Source organism: Podarcis bocagei, assembly GCF_964188305.1.
Source record: "Podarcis bocagei genome assembly, chromosome: 4".
Lineage (NCBI taxonomy): Eukaryota > Metazoa > Chordata > Lepidosauria > Squamata > Lacertidae > Podarcis > Podarcis bocagei.
In genome coordinates this window covers 6496092-6510634 of record NC_138128.1, presented here as the reverse complement: position 1 = coordinate 6510634, position 14543 = coordinate 6496092, and the positions used below count along the sequence as shown (strand labels likewise).

Below are 14543 nucleotides of genomic sequence, written 5' to 3'. Positions count from 1 at the left end.
TTCCAAGGCCTGTACTTGTGAGTGTCTGGCTGATATATCTAACTATGCTATCAAAACTTTCATTGATCCCTGGCAAAGGGACTTCTGACCATAACACATATGCTTGACTCACACCCTTTCTGGTTCATTAAGTTCAAGTGAGGAGCAATACAACATTTCTGCAACATTAAACTGTGGAATTTGCTCCCAGAAGATGTAGTGATCCCAATCAACTTGGATTGTTCAGAAAGAGAATCAGATAGGTTCATGGAGGTTAAAGCTATCAGTGGGTACAAACCACAAGGGCTATGTTCTGCCTACGCTGTGGCTATGGATATCACTTTCTGGAAATTGTAAGCAAGGAGAGTGCTGTTGCGTTCAGTTTCCTGTTTGGAGGCTTCCCACAGACATCTGGAGGACTAGACGGGTCCTATCTTGCCTGGTCTAGCAGAGTTCCTCTTATGCCTTTGTACTTTTATTAAGAAACAGCAAAAATAAATGTGCAAGCAACTGACACCTTCACATGGCCAGCAGCATGCTGCCATCCGGTTTGAATATTGTGAGATGGGTTTTACACTAAAAGGGGAAAGTGTATGTTTTAAGCAATGACAGAAGTTTGAGTAAAGTGGGACTAGAGGGACACTGAGAGGAAAATGGTGCTTTTAAACAAAATCAGAGGTTTGCATTGCCACGGGGAATAGCACAGAGTTTATAAGGATGGGGATGTGTTGTAGTCCCAAGTAAAGGCTCTTGATTGAGTTCTTTCACTCCTTCTGGCAGCTGGAAGCTGAATGTTCTCAGCAGGCTGGTCAGGAAGATGAAGATTTCGATCTTTGCCAGCTGCATTCCCAAACAAATGCGAGCCCCTGAAGAGGAGACATGGGAAAGTCAGCAACTGAGTAATAATTTACTTTTCAGTGTCAATTACTTCGCAGCTATAAAACATGCTATATTGTATAATACTTTGGAGAACTAGACATAGGAAAGTGAAATAATGAAGAAGAAGAAGAAGAAGAAGAAGAAGAAGAAGAAGAAGAAGAAGAAGAAGAAGAAGAAGAAGAAGAAGAATTTGTTATTTATACGCCGCCCATCTGACTGGGTTTCCCCTGCCACTCTGGGCAGCTTCCAACCGAATATTAAAAACATGATATAGCATTAAACATTAAAAACCTCCCTAAAAAGGGCTGCCTTCAGATGTCTCCTAAAAGTATTATAGTTGCTGTCAGAGCTGCTTGAAGATCCTAGCTCACAGAGGATCACGCTAGCCAGCGATCATTAAGTAAAAGTCTTTATTGAATTACAGTTTCCATTCTCACGCTGCTGCGCGCAAACTCTACGTCTAGTAGCTAGATCGGCGAAGCTCCGTCTGAGTCTCCGCCCCGTGTGCACCAACTTAATATCCTAGCCTTGCTCCACCTTTTCCGCCTGACTGTCCTCCTCTGGGTCCCTCTACCCCCCGGGGCTTCTTCCTTCCGGGATTCTTCTGACGCTGACCCGGACCCTCCTGCCTCCTTGCGCCGGGCTTTAGGACCTGGTTCCCTTTCGGGGCTGCTTACTGCGCCGCCTTCCTCTGCATTTGAACTTGGCGCGCGCGCCCAACCTTCCACTTTCCTCTTAACCGTTTCTTCGCTCCCCGATGGAGGCGTGGCCACTCCTGACTCATGCCCTCCCTCCTGTGGTGAGCTGCTAGCGCTTCCCCCCTGGCTCCCTTTCTCTTCCCTGCTTCCTGGCGGTGACGCTGGTCCCGATTTCCAGCTGCTCCCCCCTGAGTCCCCTCTGGCTCTACCTTCCTGGGGTGCCCCCCTAGACTCCCCCCTTGCCCTGGCCACTGGTGCTCCTTTCTGTGAATCCTCTGATTCACTGGAAAGACTGGGAGATCTCGGGTCGTCGTCATCACTCATCTTTTCTTCTGCCTCCTCCCCTTCGCTCTCTGTCTCCTCCCTTGCCCGTGCCTCTGCTCCTAAACCCCTGACAGTTGCTTATTTCCTTGACATCTGCTGGAAGGGCGTTCCACACGGCAGGCATCACTGCCGAGAAGGCCCTCTGCCTGGTTCCCTGTAACCTCACATCTTGCAGTGTGCGAACTGCAAGAAGGCCCTTGGAGCTGGACCTCAATGTCCGGATTGAAGGATGGGGGTGAGGACGCTCCTTCAGGTATACTGGGCCAAGACCCTTTAGGGCTTTAAAGGTCAGCACCAACACTCGGAAATGGAGTGGGAGCCAATGTAGGTCTTTCAGGACCAGTGTTTTATGGTCTCGGCAGCCACTCCCAGTCACCCATCTAGCTGCCTCATTCTGGATTAATTGCAGTTTCCGAGTCACCTTCAAATGTAGCCCCACGTAGAGGGCATTGCAGTAGTCTTGCAGTGTGGGAACCTCCAGAAGGCCCTCGGTACTGGACCTCAGTGTCCAGGCTGAACGATGGGGGTGGGGAAGCAAATATGTGGGCTTTTACTATGGTAGGGGAAGAGGGAAATTTTGGAAGGAACCCACAAGGGTCTATTTTAAAGCATATGTTTCCATGCTTTACTTTCCTACATGTTTGTAATTTTAAATCTTTGTTGAGGTTCTCTCACCAAAAAGTACTTTCTATACACCTATTTTTGCCTTGACACCAATAAGAACATGTTAAACAATACTGTATAATCGTTTAAAGATGAACCAGTCCTTTTTTTAATTTATAAAATTCTCGTCAACAATTGAATAGGCATAATTCTTTGTATTAAAAAGTCAACAGGAGCCTTTAAGTTATCACTGAGGATGTCTGCTGACTACTTGCAGGCATGGCGCAGACAACATAGCCTGGCTCCTGACACAGAGGGTGCAAAAATAGTCTTTTGTTCTATGAAAATTGAAACCTGAACATACACCAGCCTCCTTTACAGTTCAGAGTGCGAGAAGTACGGAAGTGGGATATTTTAACTGCAGACTCAGTTCTGAGTATAGTTTCATAAAAGGCTAAATTACATTCCATGAAAAGAGGTGGGGGAGCTTTAGCCTTGTCACCTGAAAAGAAGTTGGATGGCATCCAGCAGTGACGTGTGACAGGGAGCGACAGCACCCTGGTGCTGGCAGTGTTACCTCTCCCAGGGACAGGGCAATGGGGTGGCAAGTGTGAAGATGTCCAGATTGCCAGTGATGGGGGCCCCATAAGGGTTTGGGTACCTGTGAGTCCAAAATCAGCCACCCAGAAATTCCCTAAATTATCAACAGCCTTGCCCCATCCTGCTGACCAGCAGTGCCACTCCTGCCAAGGGGATATTGCATCCATTCTGCCCTACTCTCTTGCTGATGATGATCATTTCCTGGAAGCCAACCAATAAGCATGTCTATAGACCACAACTCAGCTTGGACTTTTGCATTCACCTGCACCAAATGGCAGATATTCTTCTCTGTCCACAAATTGTCCATTCTTGTCCAAGAAATGATTCGGGTTGAACTCTGCAGGAGTCTCCCATCGTGTTGGATCAAGAAGAACAGAGCGCAGATCAAAAAGAACGGCAGTCCCCTGCAAATAAGAAAGAATTAACTTGGAATGCATTCAGATCAACACATTCCAGGATTCTCTTTTTTTATATATAAAATTTTTATTAGGGTTTTCACATTTTTTTTAGACAAACACAAAAACATAAACAACCACAAACCGACACTACACACAAATAACAAGTATAATTTTAAATCCTTAATTTCTTAGCCACTTTCCCAGACTTCCCCCACCTCCCCTTCTTGCATCCCAATTCCAATAATTAACTCAGCAAGTTCTTATCCCCAAATTATCCCTTATTAACATTTTACTTAATTCGTCTTAATTAACCAATTTTAAACTTCTAGACCTCATTTTAATACTCAACATTTACCCCTTTTTCTAAGGTCGACCCAAGTTCCCTTTCACGAGTTTCCCAATTATACCCCTTTGGATTCCAAAACTTCCCCCCCTTCCCCGGTTTTGATCCCCAGAAATTATCCTTCAATCTATCAGTTCTCAGCCTGGATCTCTCACGTCCGAGGCCCTTAAGTCTCTCTCAGTCCCTCTCAGCCGGTTTTGTTGACAGTCCTTTATGTTGAACATCAAGTTTCGGAGCAGCTTTGACCCACTAGGATCTATATTTTTTCCAACCAGACCTCCATATTCAAAGAAGGAGTCCAGATCCTGCTTCTTACTCTTTTTAAGTCCAAATGTCCCAAATGTCCCAAACACTCCAGCTTTCACCTTAATCGAATTTGTAATCCATAGGTCTTCCGAACTCCCCATAGGGAAAAGTCCCCAATCTTCATTTTCAATTTCAAACCAAATTTTCATCATCCAAACCTTGCTTTCCTTATATTCCATCTTAACAGGCCTCTGGTTGTCCTTTTTCACCTGGAGCACTTCAGCTCCTCCTTCCCACTCCTCTGAAACAGCGCATGTTTCTTCTTTTCCAGCTGCAGACTTTTCTTGAGTCAAGTCCTTAACAGCATCAGCAAATTTGTTTACTTTAAAGTTCAAGGTTGTAAGATTTGTAGCCATAACTTCACTCTGCTCTTGCAGCTTTCCCAGGAAGTGAAACATTCTATCCAACTCTGCCTGTATTTTTCCATCTGCAGCCATTGTAATATCTCAGAACCCCCTCTAGAGGGATTCTGGTTACTAATGTTCTTTCTCCAACAATCAGGTTATTTTGTTCTTATTTCTTCTTTGTTTTCAAAAGCTTGAAGTCCAATGTAACAAAAATAACCGGCAAAAGTAGCAAAAAACAAAATTTCCTGACTTTGACAGCTCATTTGACAGCTGTCAAACTCTGTATATATCCTCCACAGGCTCTCTCGCGGATCGCTCCCGGATCTGGGGGGTTACACTTCGGCTCTAACGATCAATTCTAATCCTCCAGCAGAAAACTTATATAGCCAAGTCATGAAATTAAAAAAATTTGTCTTGAAGAGAGAAAGACAGTCTCTCGACCTTAGTTATCCAATTCTTTCTTTAAATTGTCTGCAAAGGGGGGAGGTGGACTTCCTTTTGTCACCTCCCCCGGTCGTACCGAATTCAATTAAAAGAAATTTTTAACTTTGATTTCCGTATTACTCACGGGTTGTTACTTTTGTAGTCCAAATGATCAAGGAAAGAAGTCAGCGCTCTCCAGCCATGGCTTGCGGCTTCACTCCGTGGAAGAAGCGGTCTACTCACAGCACCACGCCGCTCTCCATCCCCCGCTCCGAAGCCTTTAAAAAGGCTTCTTCACGGGTCGGAGGGGGCGCAAACGGGGCCCGCCAAGTCACCAAGTCCACAGGCTTCAGCGCCTGTGGTTTCTGAGGGTCCCCGCGTCGTCGCCGCGGCAGGACCCCTCTTCCACAGAGCCCATTCCCTCCGGAGCTCGGAGGGAATCCGCCATTAGCTGATCGCGCTAACCCGGAAGTCTCCATACCAGGATTCTCCCTCACTATCCCAGGACGAATCTTTGCAGAGTTCAAACTGAATGGAGTTTTGGGGGGACAGGTGGGTATTTAACAATGGCCATATTCATCCTCAACTTTTTTCTATTTAAAAAATATTTCTATACAAGCAGAAATACAGCAGGGCCTCCCCCAACACCTGTTTCAAAAAGGCCTCGCTGAGACCTTTGGCCACTGCATGCTCCTCTGAGGTGCCACATTACCCCAGGAATAGCCCTAGTGAAACATGTCTGCAGATGGAACTCCTGTTTTAGACCACACAGGAAGTTCCTGCATGGCTGGGGGCTGCAACCTACTCATAGACTGTTGGGATACAGGCGTGCAGTTGTATCACTCTTCTTTACCTTGGGAATGAGAAAACCACGCATCTTCACATCCTTTGTACATTGCCTAGGAACCCCCATAAATAAGGCATATTTAAAGCGCTGCATTTCATGAATCACAGCATTGGTGTAGGACAGTTTCTTCTTATCTTGATAGCAGATTGTGTGAGAAGCACCTAAAGCAACTTCTATCTCCTTATGGACTTTATCTGAAAAAAATTGCAGAAACAGAAGGTTTATTTTGAATATATAAACTTCATTCTTCCCCCAGTACTTGGCATGGGCAGTGTTAAAGGGCTAGAGCGATAGCCAGAAGATCAAATGGAAAACAGATAATCCACATTCTTCTTTTGTCTTTGCGCTCCAGTACTCAAGGGGTGTGGTGAAAATGAATTGCTGAGAGGAGAATCACATTGTTCTGTTCTTTGGTGTTTTTTTACTCTGGGAGGCGTGCAGTTTGCCACTCGATTTTGTTTTGCTTTTTTCCCTCTGGAAGTGCTTCCCAATGATTTCCTGTGTTTACTCCCGAGTATGCAAATTTTGGATTCGACCCAGTAAGTTTTGCTAATAGGAGAGGAAAATACATATTCCCCCAAAATGCAGTTTTAGCAGTTTCTGTTGTGTCTCTAGGCTCATCCTCGCCTGTTGTCTTCTTCTGCTTATTTTTTTAAGCACCAACCACTTGTCTTCTGGAACACGCTGCACTCCCTTCATCACTGAGTTGCCCTTTTGAGTTAATTCTCTAGTTCTGTGATGGCATGTGTGCATGTGACAAGAAGAGCATTGTACATGTTTCCATGCTACATTCACACATTACACTTCCTGCTGTTTCATTCATGCATGCCTTTCAAACTAAGGTTGAATGGCGCTTTTTTCCATTGCCAGATGATAAGAACACTTTCCAGAAAGCTTTTCACTGTGACACCCGAAACCCTTTATGGACAGTGGATTTGGCCCCTATTGGATCTGATGTGATATTATAGATTGCTGAGAGAGAGAGAAGACAGTGGTCCAGGGCTTTTGTCCATTGCTCTGAGCATGGGCATAGCCGGGGGGGGGGCAGTGCCCCCCCCCAGATACACAAAAATCATTTTAAAGCCAGTAGCACATGTGAAAAGGTTCTAGGTGTCTTGGTGGGCCACAAGTCCAACATGAGTCCTGAAGCTCCAAAGTCCAGCGACCGTTAGCAACAAATTTGTCTGACCAAATATAGAAGATTGGATAATCATGAGTAAAAAAAGGATTTTAATTCGGACTATTAATTGATTTGAAATGGATTCAAATTACGGAGGTTGATCCCTTTATGCTGAAGTAGATTTGAAAAAAGGCATTCAAGAGGTCAAGGAAGAGGTTGCCGGTCACAAAACAAGATTGATGGAACTGGAAACAGTGAGAGTGCCTGATGTGGAGAGGACCCAACAGGATGCGCTTAATGCAATTGCTTTCTTACAGATGAAGGAATGGAAAATCAACTGAGAGTGAGAGGCACACCACAATTGGAACAAGATAATCTTAAGGACTGGCTAATTGAGGAGTTTGCAGCGTGCAACAGGAAAAGCCTACAGGAAATGACAGGCCTTGTTTCTGTGAAGAAAGTGAAATATTTGGGTGTGAATTTATCGGTGAAAATTTTGAATTTATATAAAGATAATTATGAAAAATTATGGAATGAAATTAAGAGAGATCTTGAGGTTTGGTCAAATTTAAATCTGTCATTAATGGGCCAAATATTGGTGGTTAAGATGAATGTTGGGACGCGGGTGGCGCTGTGAGTAAAACCTCAGCACCTAGGACTTGCCGATCGCATGGTCGGCGGTTCGAATCCCCGTGATGGGGTGCGCTCCCGTCGTTCGGCCCCAGCGCCTGCCAACCTAGTAGTTCAAAAGCACCCCTGGGTGCAAGTAGATAAATAGGGACCGCTTACCAGTGGGAAGGTAAACGGCGTTCCGTGTGCTGCGCTGGCTCGCCAGATGCAGCTTGTCACGCTGGCCACGTGACCCGGAAGTGTCTGCGGACAGCGCTGGCTCCCGGCCTATAGAGTGAGATGAGCGCACAACCCTAGAGTCTGTCAAGACTGGCCCGTACGGGCAGGGGTACCTTTACCTTTAAGATGAATGTACTGTCAAAGATGCTATTTTTATTCCAAGCCTTACCAATTATCAATAATGTAAGATGTTTTAAAGAATGGCAGAAAGCAATGTCTAAATTTATCTGGCAGGGGGAAAAACCCAGAATTAAATATAAAATATTAACAGATTCTAAAGAGAGAGGGGGATTTTCCCTGACAGATTTGAAGATATATTTTTAAACGGTGGCTTTCTGCTGGATCAAGGAATGGATTCAACTAGACAATGTTGATGTGTTAGATTTGGAAGAATTTGACAATGTATTTGGGTGGCATGCATATCTATGGTATGATGAGATACCGGCTCATAAAGGTTTCAAAAATCATGTAATTAGAAAATCACTATATAATGTTTGCATAAGATATAAAGATCTCTTAGAAAGGAGAACACCCAGGTGGCTTTCACCAATGGAAGCAAAGGCACAGAAAAAGCTGAATATGGAGTGTAAATGGTTGAAATATACAGATTTATTCTTGGAAGATAATGAAGGATTTAAATTGAGACCATTTGACCAAATTAAAGATAAATTGGATGGATGGTTGCAATATTATCAGATTAATGAATTGTATAAGCTTGATAAGAAAAATGGTTTTGTGACAGAAAAATCCAAATTGGAAATGGAATTGTTAGATACCAATGTTAAAAATCTCTCTAAAATGTACAATTTCCTGATGGAATGGCATACAAAGGATGAACAAGTTAAATCTGTGGTGACTGACTGGGCAAGAGATGTTGGACACAATATAATGTTGGAAGATTGGGAAAGGTTGTGGAAGAAAGGGGTTAGGTTTACTGCATGTACTGTATTAAAAGAAAATATTGTGAAAATGATGTATAAATGGTACTTAACCCCAGCAAAATTAGCAAATATTTATCACACAAATGACAATCTATGTTGGAAATGCAAAGAAAAAGAAGGTACGTTTTTATCATATGTGGTGGACATCTCCCAAGGTGAAAGACTTCTGGGAAAAGATTTATAATGCGTAGAAAAAAATGTTGAAAAATACATTTATTAAGAAACCAGAAGCCTTTCTACTTGGAATAATAGAATTGGAATTGCCCAGAAAAGATGTTAGATTGTTTTTGTATGCCACTACTGCGGCAAGACTGCTATTAGCCAAAATCTGGAAATCGCAAGAGATACCAACAATAGAAGAATGGCAGATGAAGATGTTGGACTTTCTGGAGCTGGCCGACCTGACTGGAAGAATCCGTGACCAGAAAGAGGAGATACATGAAGATTGGAAGAAATTTAAAGAATATTTAGCTAAATATTGTGATGTAAGATAATTAGAAAATTCTTGGAAGTAACGAATAGGCTTAGGGGTAGAGTAAGAACATGTGTTAGTAAATATCAAGGATTAGAATATTAATAAAGGAGAAGAGGTTAGTAAATGATAGGGGACTTCCGGGTTGGCGCGGACAGCTAATAGCGGATTCCCTCCGAGCTCCGGAGGGAATCGGCTCCGCTGGGGACGGGTCCTGCCGCGATGGCGACGCGGGGACCCTCAAAAACCTCAGGCGCGGATGCCTGAGGACCTGGTGACTCGGTGGGCACCTTAAGCGCCCTCCCCGATCCACGAAGAGCCTTTTTAAAGGCTACGGAGAGGATACGGAGAGTGGCGTGGTGCTGAGAGTAGACCGCTACCCCAGCGGAGCGAAGCCATGTGCCATGGCTGAAGAGCGCTGACTTGTTTCCTTAAATTCGGACTTGAAAAGAAGCAACCCGTGAGTAGAGGAATTGGACTTTAAAATAAATTACTTTTGAATTTGATACGATCGGGGGATGTGTCAAAAGGAAGTCCGCACCCCCCTTCCTGCAGAAGATTTAAAGCAACGGCAGAGAACTAAGTTGGAGCGCCTACCCTGTTGGGGTGAGTTAAAAAGACATTAACTTTCACGATTTGATAAAACAAGTTTTGAGCTGGAGTGCAAGAGTGGAATTTCAGAAGATTTTCCTTTTGTTGTGTGTAACCCCCCCTCCCGGGCCCGGGAGCGTCCTGCCTCTGAGTCTGCTGAAGAGGAAAGGAGTTTGACAGCTGTCAAAACTGTCAAACGGGCAATTTAAAATAAAAAATCCTTTTAACCTAAGATCCCTCTGGACTAAAAGTGATACAATTGAACTAAAGTTGTTGGAAACAAAGAAACTAACGAGGCAGAGGGCTGTTGGAAAAGGATTACTAAGTATCAGATTCCCTCTAGGGGGATTTCTGAGACATTACAATGGCAGTGGATGGAAAGTTACTAGCGGAGCTAGAGAAAACATTCTATTTGGTTGGAATTTTACAAGAGCAGAGTCTGACTATGAACAAACAGCTCATGACCTTGACTTCTGGAATAAACAGCTCTGCTGAATGTACTGAGGATTTGAATAAGAAAGAACCCACAGCTGAACTGGAAGAGATATCTCAAGAATTGAAGACTAAACAAGGAGAGGAGGAAGTACAGATGGAAAGTACCAACCAGGAAGCGACACTAGTGGAGCATAAACAAGAAGACTCTTGGATATTATGGAATACAAATCTGCGAAAGATAAGAAAGATGAAGGAGGAGGTCTCTAGAGCACTTGGAATACAGGAACTTAAAATAAAGAAGAAATACGACTGGGGCCTCCATCTCAAAGATGAAGGGTTTGTGAATCTTTTGCAGCAATGGTTTTCAAGTTCTCTTGTGGAAAGAAGATTTGGTTTGAATGAGACAGAACTTCCTCGAGTTTTACTGACCAACATAAAGGACTACCAACAAGACCAGTGGAGAGGGACGGAAAGAGATTTGAAGGCCTCGGACGTGAGCAACCCAGGCTAAGGACTGTTATTATGGACTTATATTTGGGAAGGGACGCAAACCGGGGATGGAAGGGGGGGGGACAGAATTTCAATAACACTCATGAATTTTTTGGTTTAATTAATATGTATTTTATCTAATATAAACTGGGAAATCGATGGAAGGGAACCTGAGTCCAACTTAGGAAAGAATCTAATTTTTTTATAAGAAGATAATACTAAAATGGTGAAGAGGAGAAATAATAATTTGCTGACATAATTATGGAAATTGGGATGCTTGAAGGGGTGTGGGGGGAAGTCAAGGAACAAGTTTATGAAAGCAAGATTCTTGAAATTATGCATGTTTTTGTCTTTGTCCATTAGTGTGTGTTATGTTTATATAAAATCTGGAAAACTAATAAAAAATTTTATAAAAAAAAGTAAATGATAGGAGTTAATATTATTAGAAATGTGAATTTGGAGAACTGTTATACAAGTGATATAAGGAAATTCAGTTAGAGGGGATTCTAGGAAGTCAGTTAACAATGTTATGAAAATTAGGTAGCAGAAGAAGTAACTGTTTTTTGTGTTAAGTTTTTTGTATTGAAATGTGTTTTTATTTGTTGTGTGTTTTCTAACGTCATTTTTGTTATAAATGTGGAAAACTAATTAAAAAATTGGGGAAAAAGTTCAACATGAGTCAACAGTTTGATGCAACAGGAAAAAAGGCCAATGCTATTCTAGGCTGCATCAGCAGACGTGTTGTTGTTGTTGTTGTTGTTGTTGTTGTTGTTGTTAATTACATTTATATACCGCCCTATACCTGGGTGTCTCAGGGTAGTTCACAGAATAAAGAGTATAGGGAAGTCATATTCCTACTCACTTCTGCCTTGTTCAGACCACACTTGGAGTTCTGTGTGCAGTTCTGGGTACCCTAGTTTAAAAAGGAAATTGACAAATTGGAACATGTGCAGAGAAAGGCAACCAAGATGATCAAGTGTCTAGAAACCAAGCCTTATAAGGAACAGTTGAGGGAGCTGGGTAAGTTTAGCCTAGAGAAGAGGAGAGGAGAGATGATAGCCATCTTCAGATACAGTGGTACCTCAGGTTGCAGACGCTTCAGGTTACAGACTCTGTTAACCCAGAAATAGTACCTCAGGTTAAGAACTTTGCTTCAGGATGAGAACAGAAATTGGGTGGTGGCAGCAGGGGGAGGCCCCATTAGCTGAAGTGGTACCTCAGGTTAAGAACAGTTTCAGGTTAAGAACAGACCTCTAAAAGGAATTAAGTTCTTAACCCAAGGTACCACTGTACTTTAAGGGCCATCACATGGATGATGGAGCAAGCTTGTTTTCTCCTGCTCCGGAGGGTAGGACTCGAACCCATGGTTTCAAGTTACAAGAAAAGAGATTCCACTAAACATCAGGAAGAACTTCAATAATCAATAACAATTAATTGACACAAGAATTACAGTCCATTCTAGAGATCAAAAGAAGCCCTGCACAGGTCTCCCTCTCTCACCTTGGATATCTGGATGAGTTGCCAGGAGGAGAAGCGCCCATTTCAGTGAACTGGTGGTTGTGTCTGTCCCTGCTACAAAGAGCCCAGAAATACTAAAAGCCATATTTTCTTCATCATAGGTGGACTCTGGGTCGTTTTTGCTCTGATTTTGAAAACGGGGAAAGTGACATGTCGTTTACATGCATTACAATCTGTCCTTCAGCACTTATTTTATCTTACTCCACCTGCTCCTATTAGCATACCACCAACACATGCTTCATGAGGGGTGAGGTGTCTTCTTACACTGCCTGAGGTGACATAGGAAGGTGCCACCTCCACTGCCCTGCTGTCACTGCCACCTCCCTTACTTTGGTCATACAGCAGTGCCCACAATGTGGTAACAACAACAGTGAGGACAGTGAGATCTTGCAAGCGTTTGGTGAAATCTTGCAGGAAGAAGGCAAGAAGAAAAAATATTTTGACCTTTCTAGTGTAGAAATAAATGAGGCGGGAGTTTGAAGTCATATTTAGTTTCCTCTTGCTATGCATTGTAATGTGTAATGAAACAGCAGCCACAATACACTTGGTGAGTTGGTCATTCGTACTATTTGGGCATTCTTTGAGAGCCAGTGTGGTGTAGTGCTTAAGAGCAATAGACTCGTAATCTGGGGAACCAGGTTCGCGTCTCCGCTCCTCCACATGGAGCTGCTGGGTGACCTTGGGCTAGTCGCACTTCTCTGAAATCTCTCAGCCCCACTCACCTCACAGAGTTTGTTGTGGGGGAGGAAGGGAAAGGAGATTGTGAGCCGCTTTGAGACTCCTTAAAGGGAGTGAAAGGGAGGATATCAAATCCAAGCTCTTCATTCTTACTGTTTGGGCACCAGAAGCAACATTTCAGTGTTGAGTATGTTCCCATGAGTTTTACAGGGGTTTTCAAACGTTTTTGCCCACTGCCCTGTTGGATCCATCAACTGATCTCCAGTGCCCACAACCCTAATAATAATAAAATTATTCAGAATAGTGGTTTGCACAACTCACTAAGAAAAATAATAATCCAATAAATCTGGAAAAAAGTAACTCAATGTCAATTTCAACTGATGTAGTGGTTCTAGGGGTTGCTCGTGCGTAAGCCAGTGCAAACACCTGGCTGGGTTGCCTGAGTGAACCTTTTCTGTCCGGACAGCCACTCACCCGTGGCTGTCTCAATCGCTGGCAGAATCCGTCAGTGGGCATTTCTTAAACTTCTTCCAGCAAAGAAGCTCTTTGACGCCTAGTCTCCTCCTACTCTCTCTGCGCGAAAGCCTTCTGCGCAAGGAGGGCGTAGGCAGTGGAGGACCCCTACTCTCCCCGCTGGTCCCCGGCAAGGAGTCATGGGACCGCCTCACCACTTCCCCCATCTGCCCCCCTTCTCCACTGGTGCTACGCTGATTCTCTTCCCCAGAAGATGGGCTGCCTCTCCCAATCCTGGGACGCTCTCTGGAATCCCTCTGGATCTTGCTCTCTCCCTCCAGCACTGATGGCAGTTCCCTGACATCCACCTCCTCCTCAGGACCCCACCCCCCACCCCTGGCGTGATTTTCCGATACAACCTCCTCTCTCTCCTCGGTCGACGATGCGGGGAATGCCCTGAAGGAACTGTCATCATCTTTAGAGAATTCAAAACCAGCCTCCCATCTGCTCAGATCTCTTCCCGCTGGTTGAACCTCCCAGTCTGATTCTTCTCCCTCGGACACCTCCTCTCCCTCCTCTTCGGAGGCAGGAAAACCTACAAAGTCCCCTTCGTCGTCTGTGGGTCCAAATGCTTCCTCCCATAATCTAGCTAATGGTTTGGGCTTATCCGGGAACAAACCATGGAATTCTTCCATCAGATACCCGTCAGTCATTGATTCAGCAGGGACCCAAGTGTTTTCAGACCTAGGTTCCCCCTCCCAGGCTACCAAGTACTCTACCTGGCGACCTCACCACCTTGAATCCAGTATTTCCGTGGCTTCGTTACAGTGTTCCCTCTCCTCTACCCACGGGTGGGTGGTAACCCCTCCCTCCCGTCCTGGGAATTCCCGCCCCTCCCTATAAGGTGAAAGTAGGGACCTATGGAACACCGGATGTATCTTCATGCTGTCAGGCAACTTGAGTTTAAATGCCACTGGGTTAACCTGCTGTATTACCTCAAAAGGCCCCAGCCGCCTAGGCTGCAACTTCTTGCACCCTCCCTTTAGGGTCAACCCTTGGGATGACAACCACACCCGGTCTCCCACCTGTATGGCCTCCCCCTCCCGACGGTGCCTGTCCGCCCGCCTCTTGTAAACTTCCTTGGCCCGCTCCAAGTTCAGCCTGAGTTGCTGGTGTAAGGCCTCCATTTCTTCCACAAATTGCTCAGCCACAGATACACTCCATCCTTCCTCCCCCCACCCCGGGAAGGC

The 14543-nt window shown here is 44.4% G+C and overlaps 1 protein-coding gene across 4 annotated transcripts in view; it reads right to left on the bottom strand.

Annotated features, from left to right (window-relative positions):
* Positions 1–622: 622 nt before the first annotated feature.
* LOC308584973 (cytochrome P450 2J2-like) overlaps positions 623–14543 on the bottom strand; it is a 62569-nt gene continuing 48648 nt past the window's right edge. For all 4 annotated transcript variants that reach the window (XM_081190384.1, XM_081190386.1, XM_081190383.1 and 1 more), the window contains 4 exons: positions 12145–12286; positions 5754–5941; positions 3346–3487; positions 623–845 (listed from right to left, as the gene is read on the bottom strand). In XM_081190384.1, coding sequence (XP_081046510.1) covers positions 652–845; positions 3346–3487; positions 5754–5941; positions 12145–12286 — 666 coding nt within the window. In that variant the 3' untranslated portion in view covers positions 623–651. The remainder of the gene's footprint in view (positions 846–3345; positions 3488–5753; positions 5942–12144; positions 12287–14543) is intronic.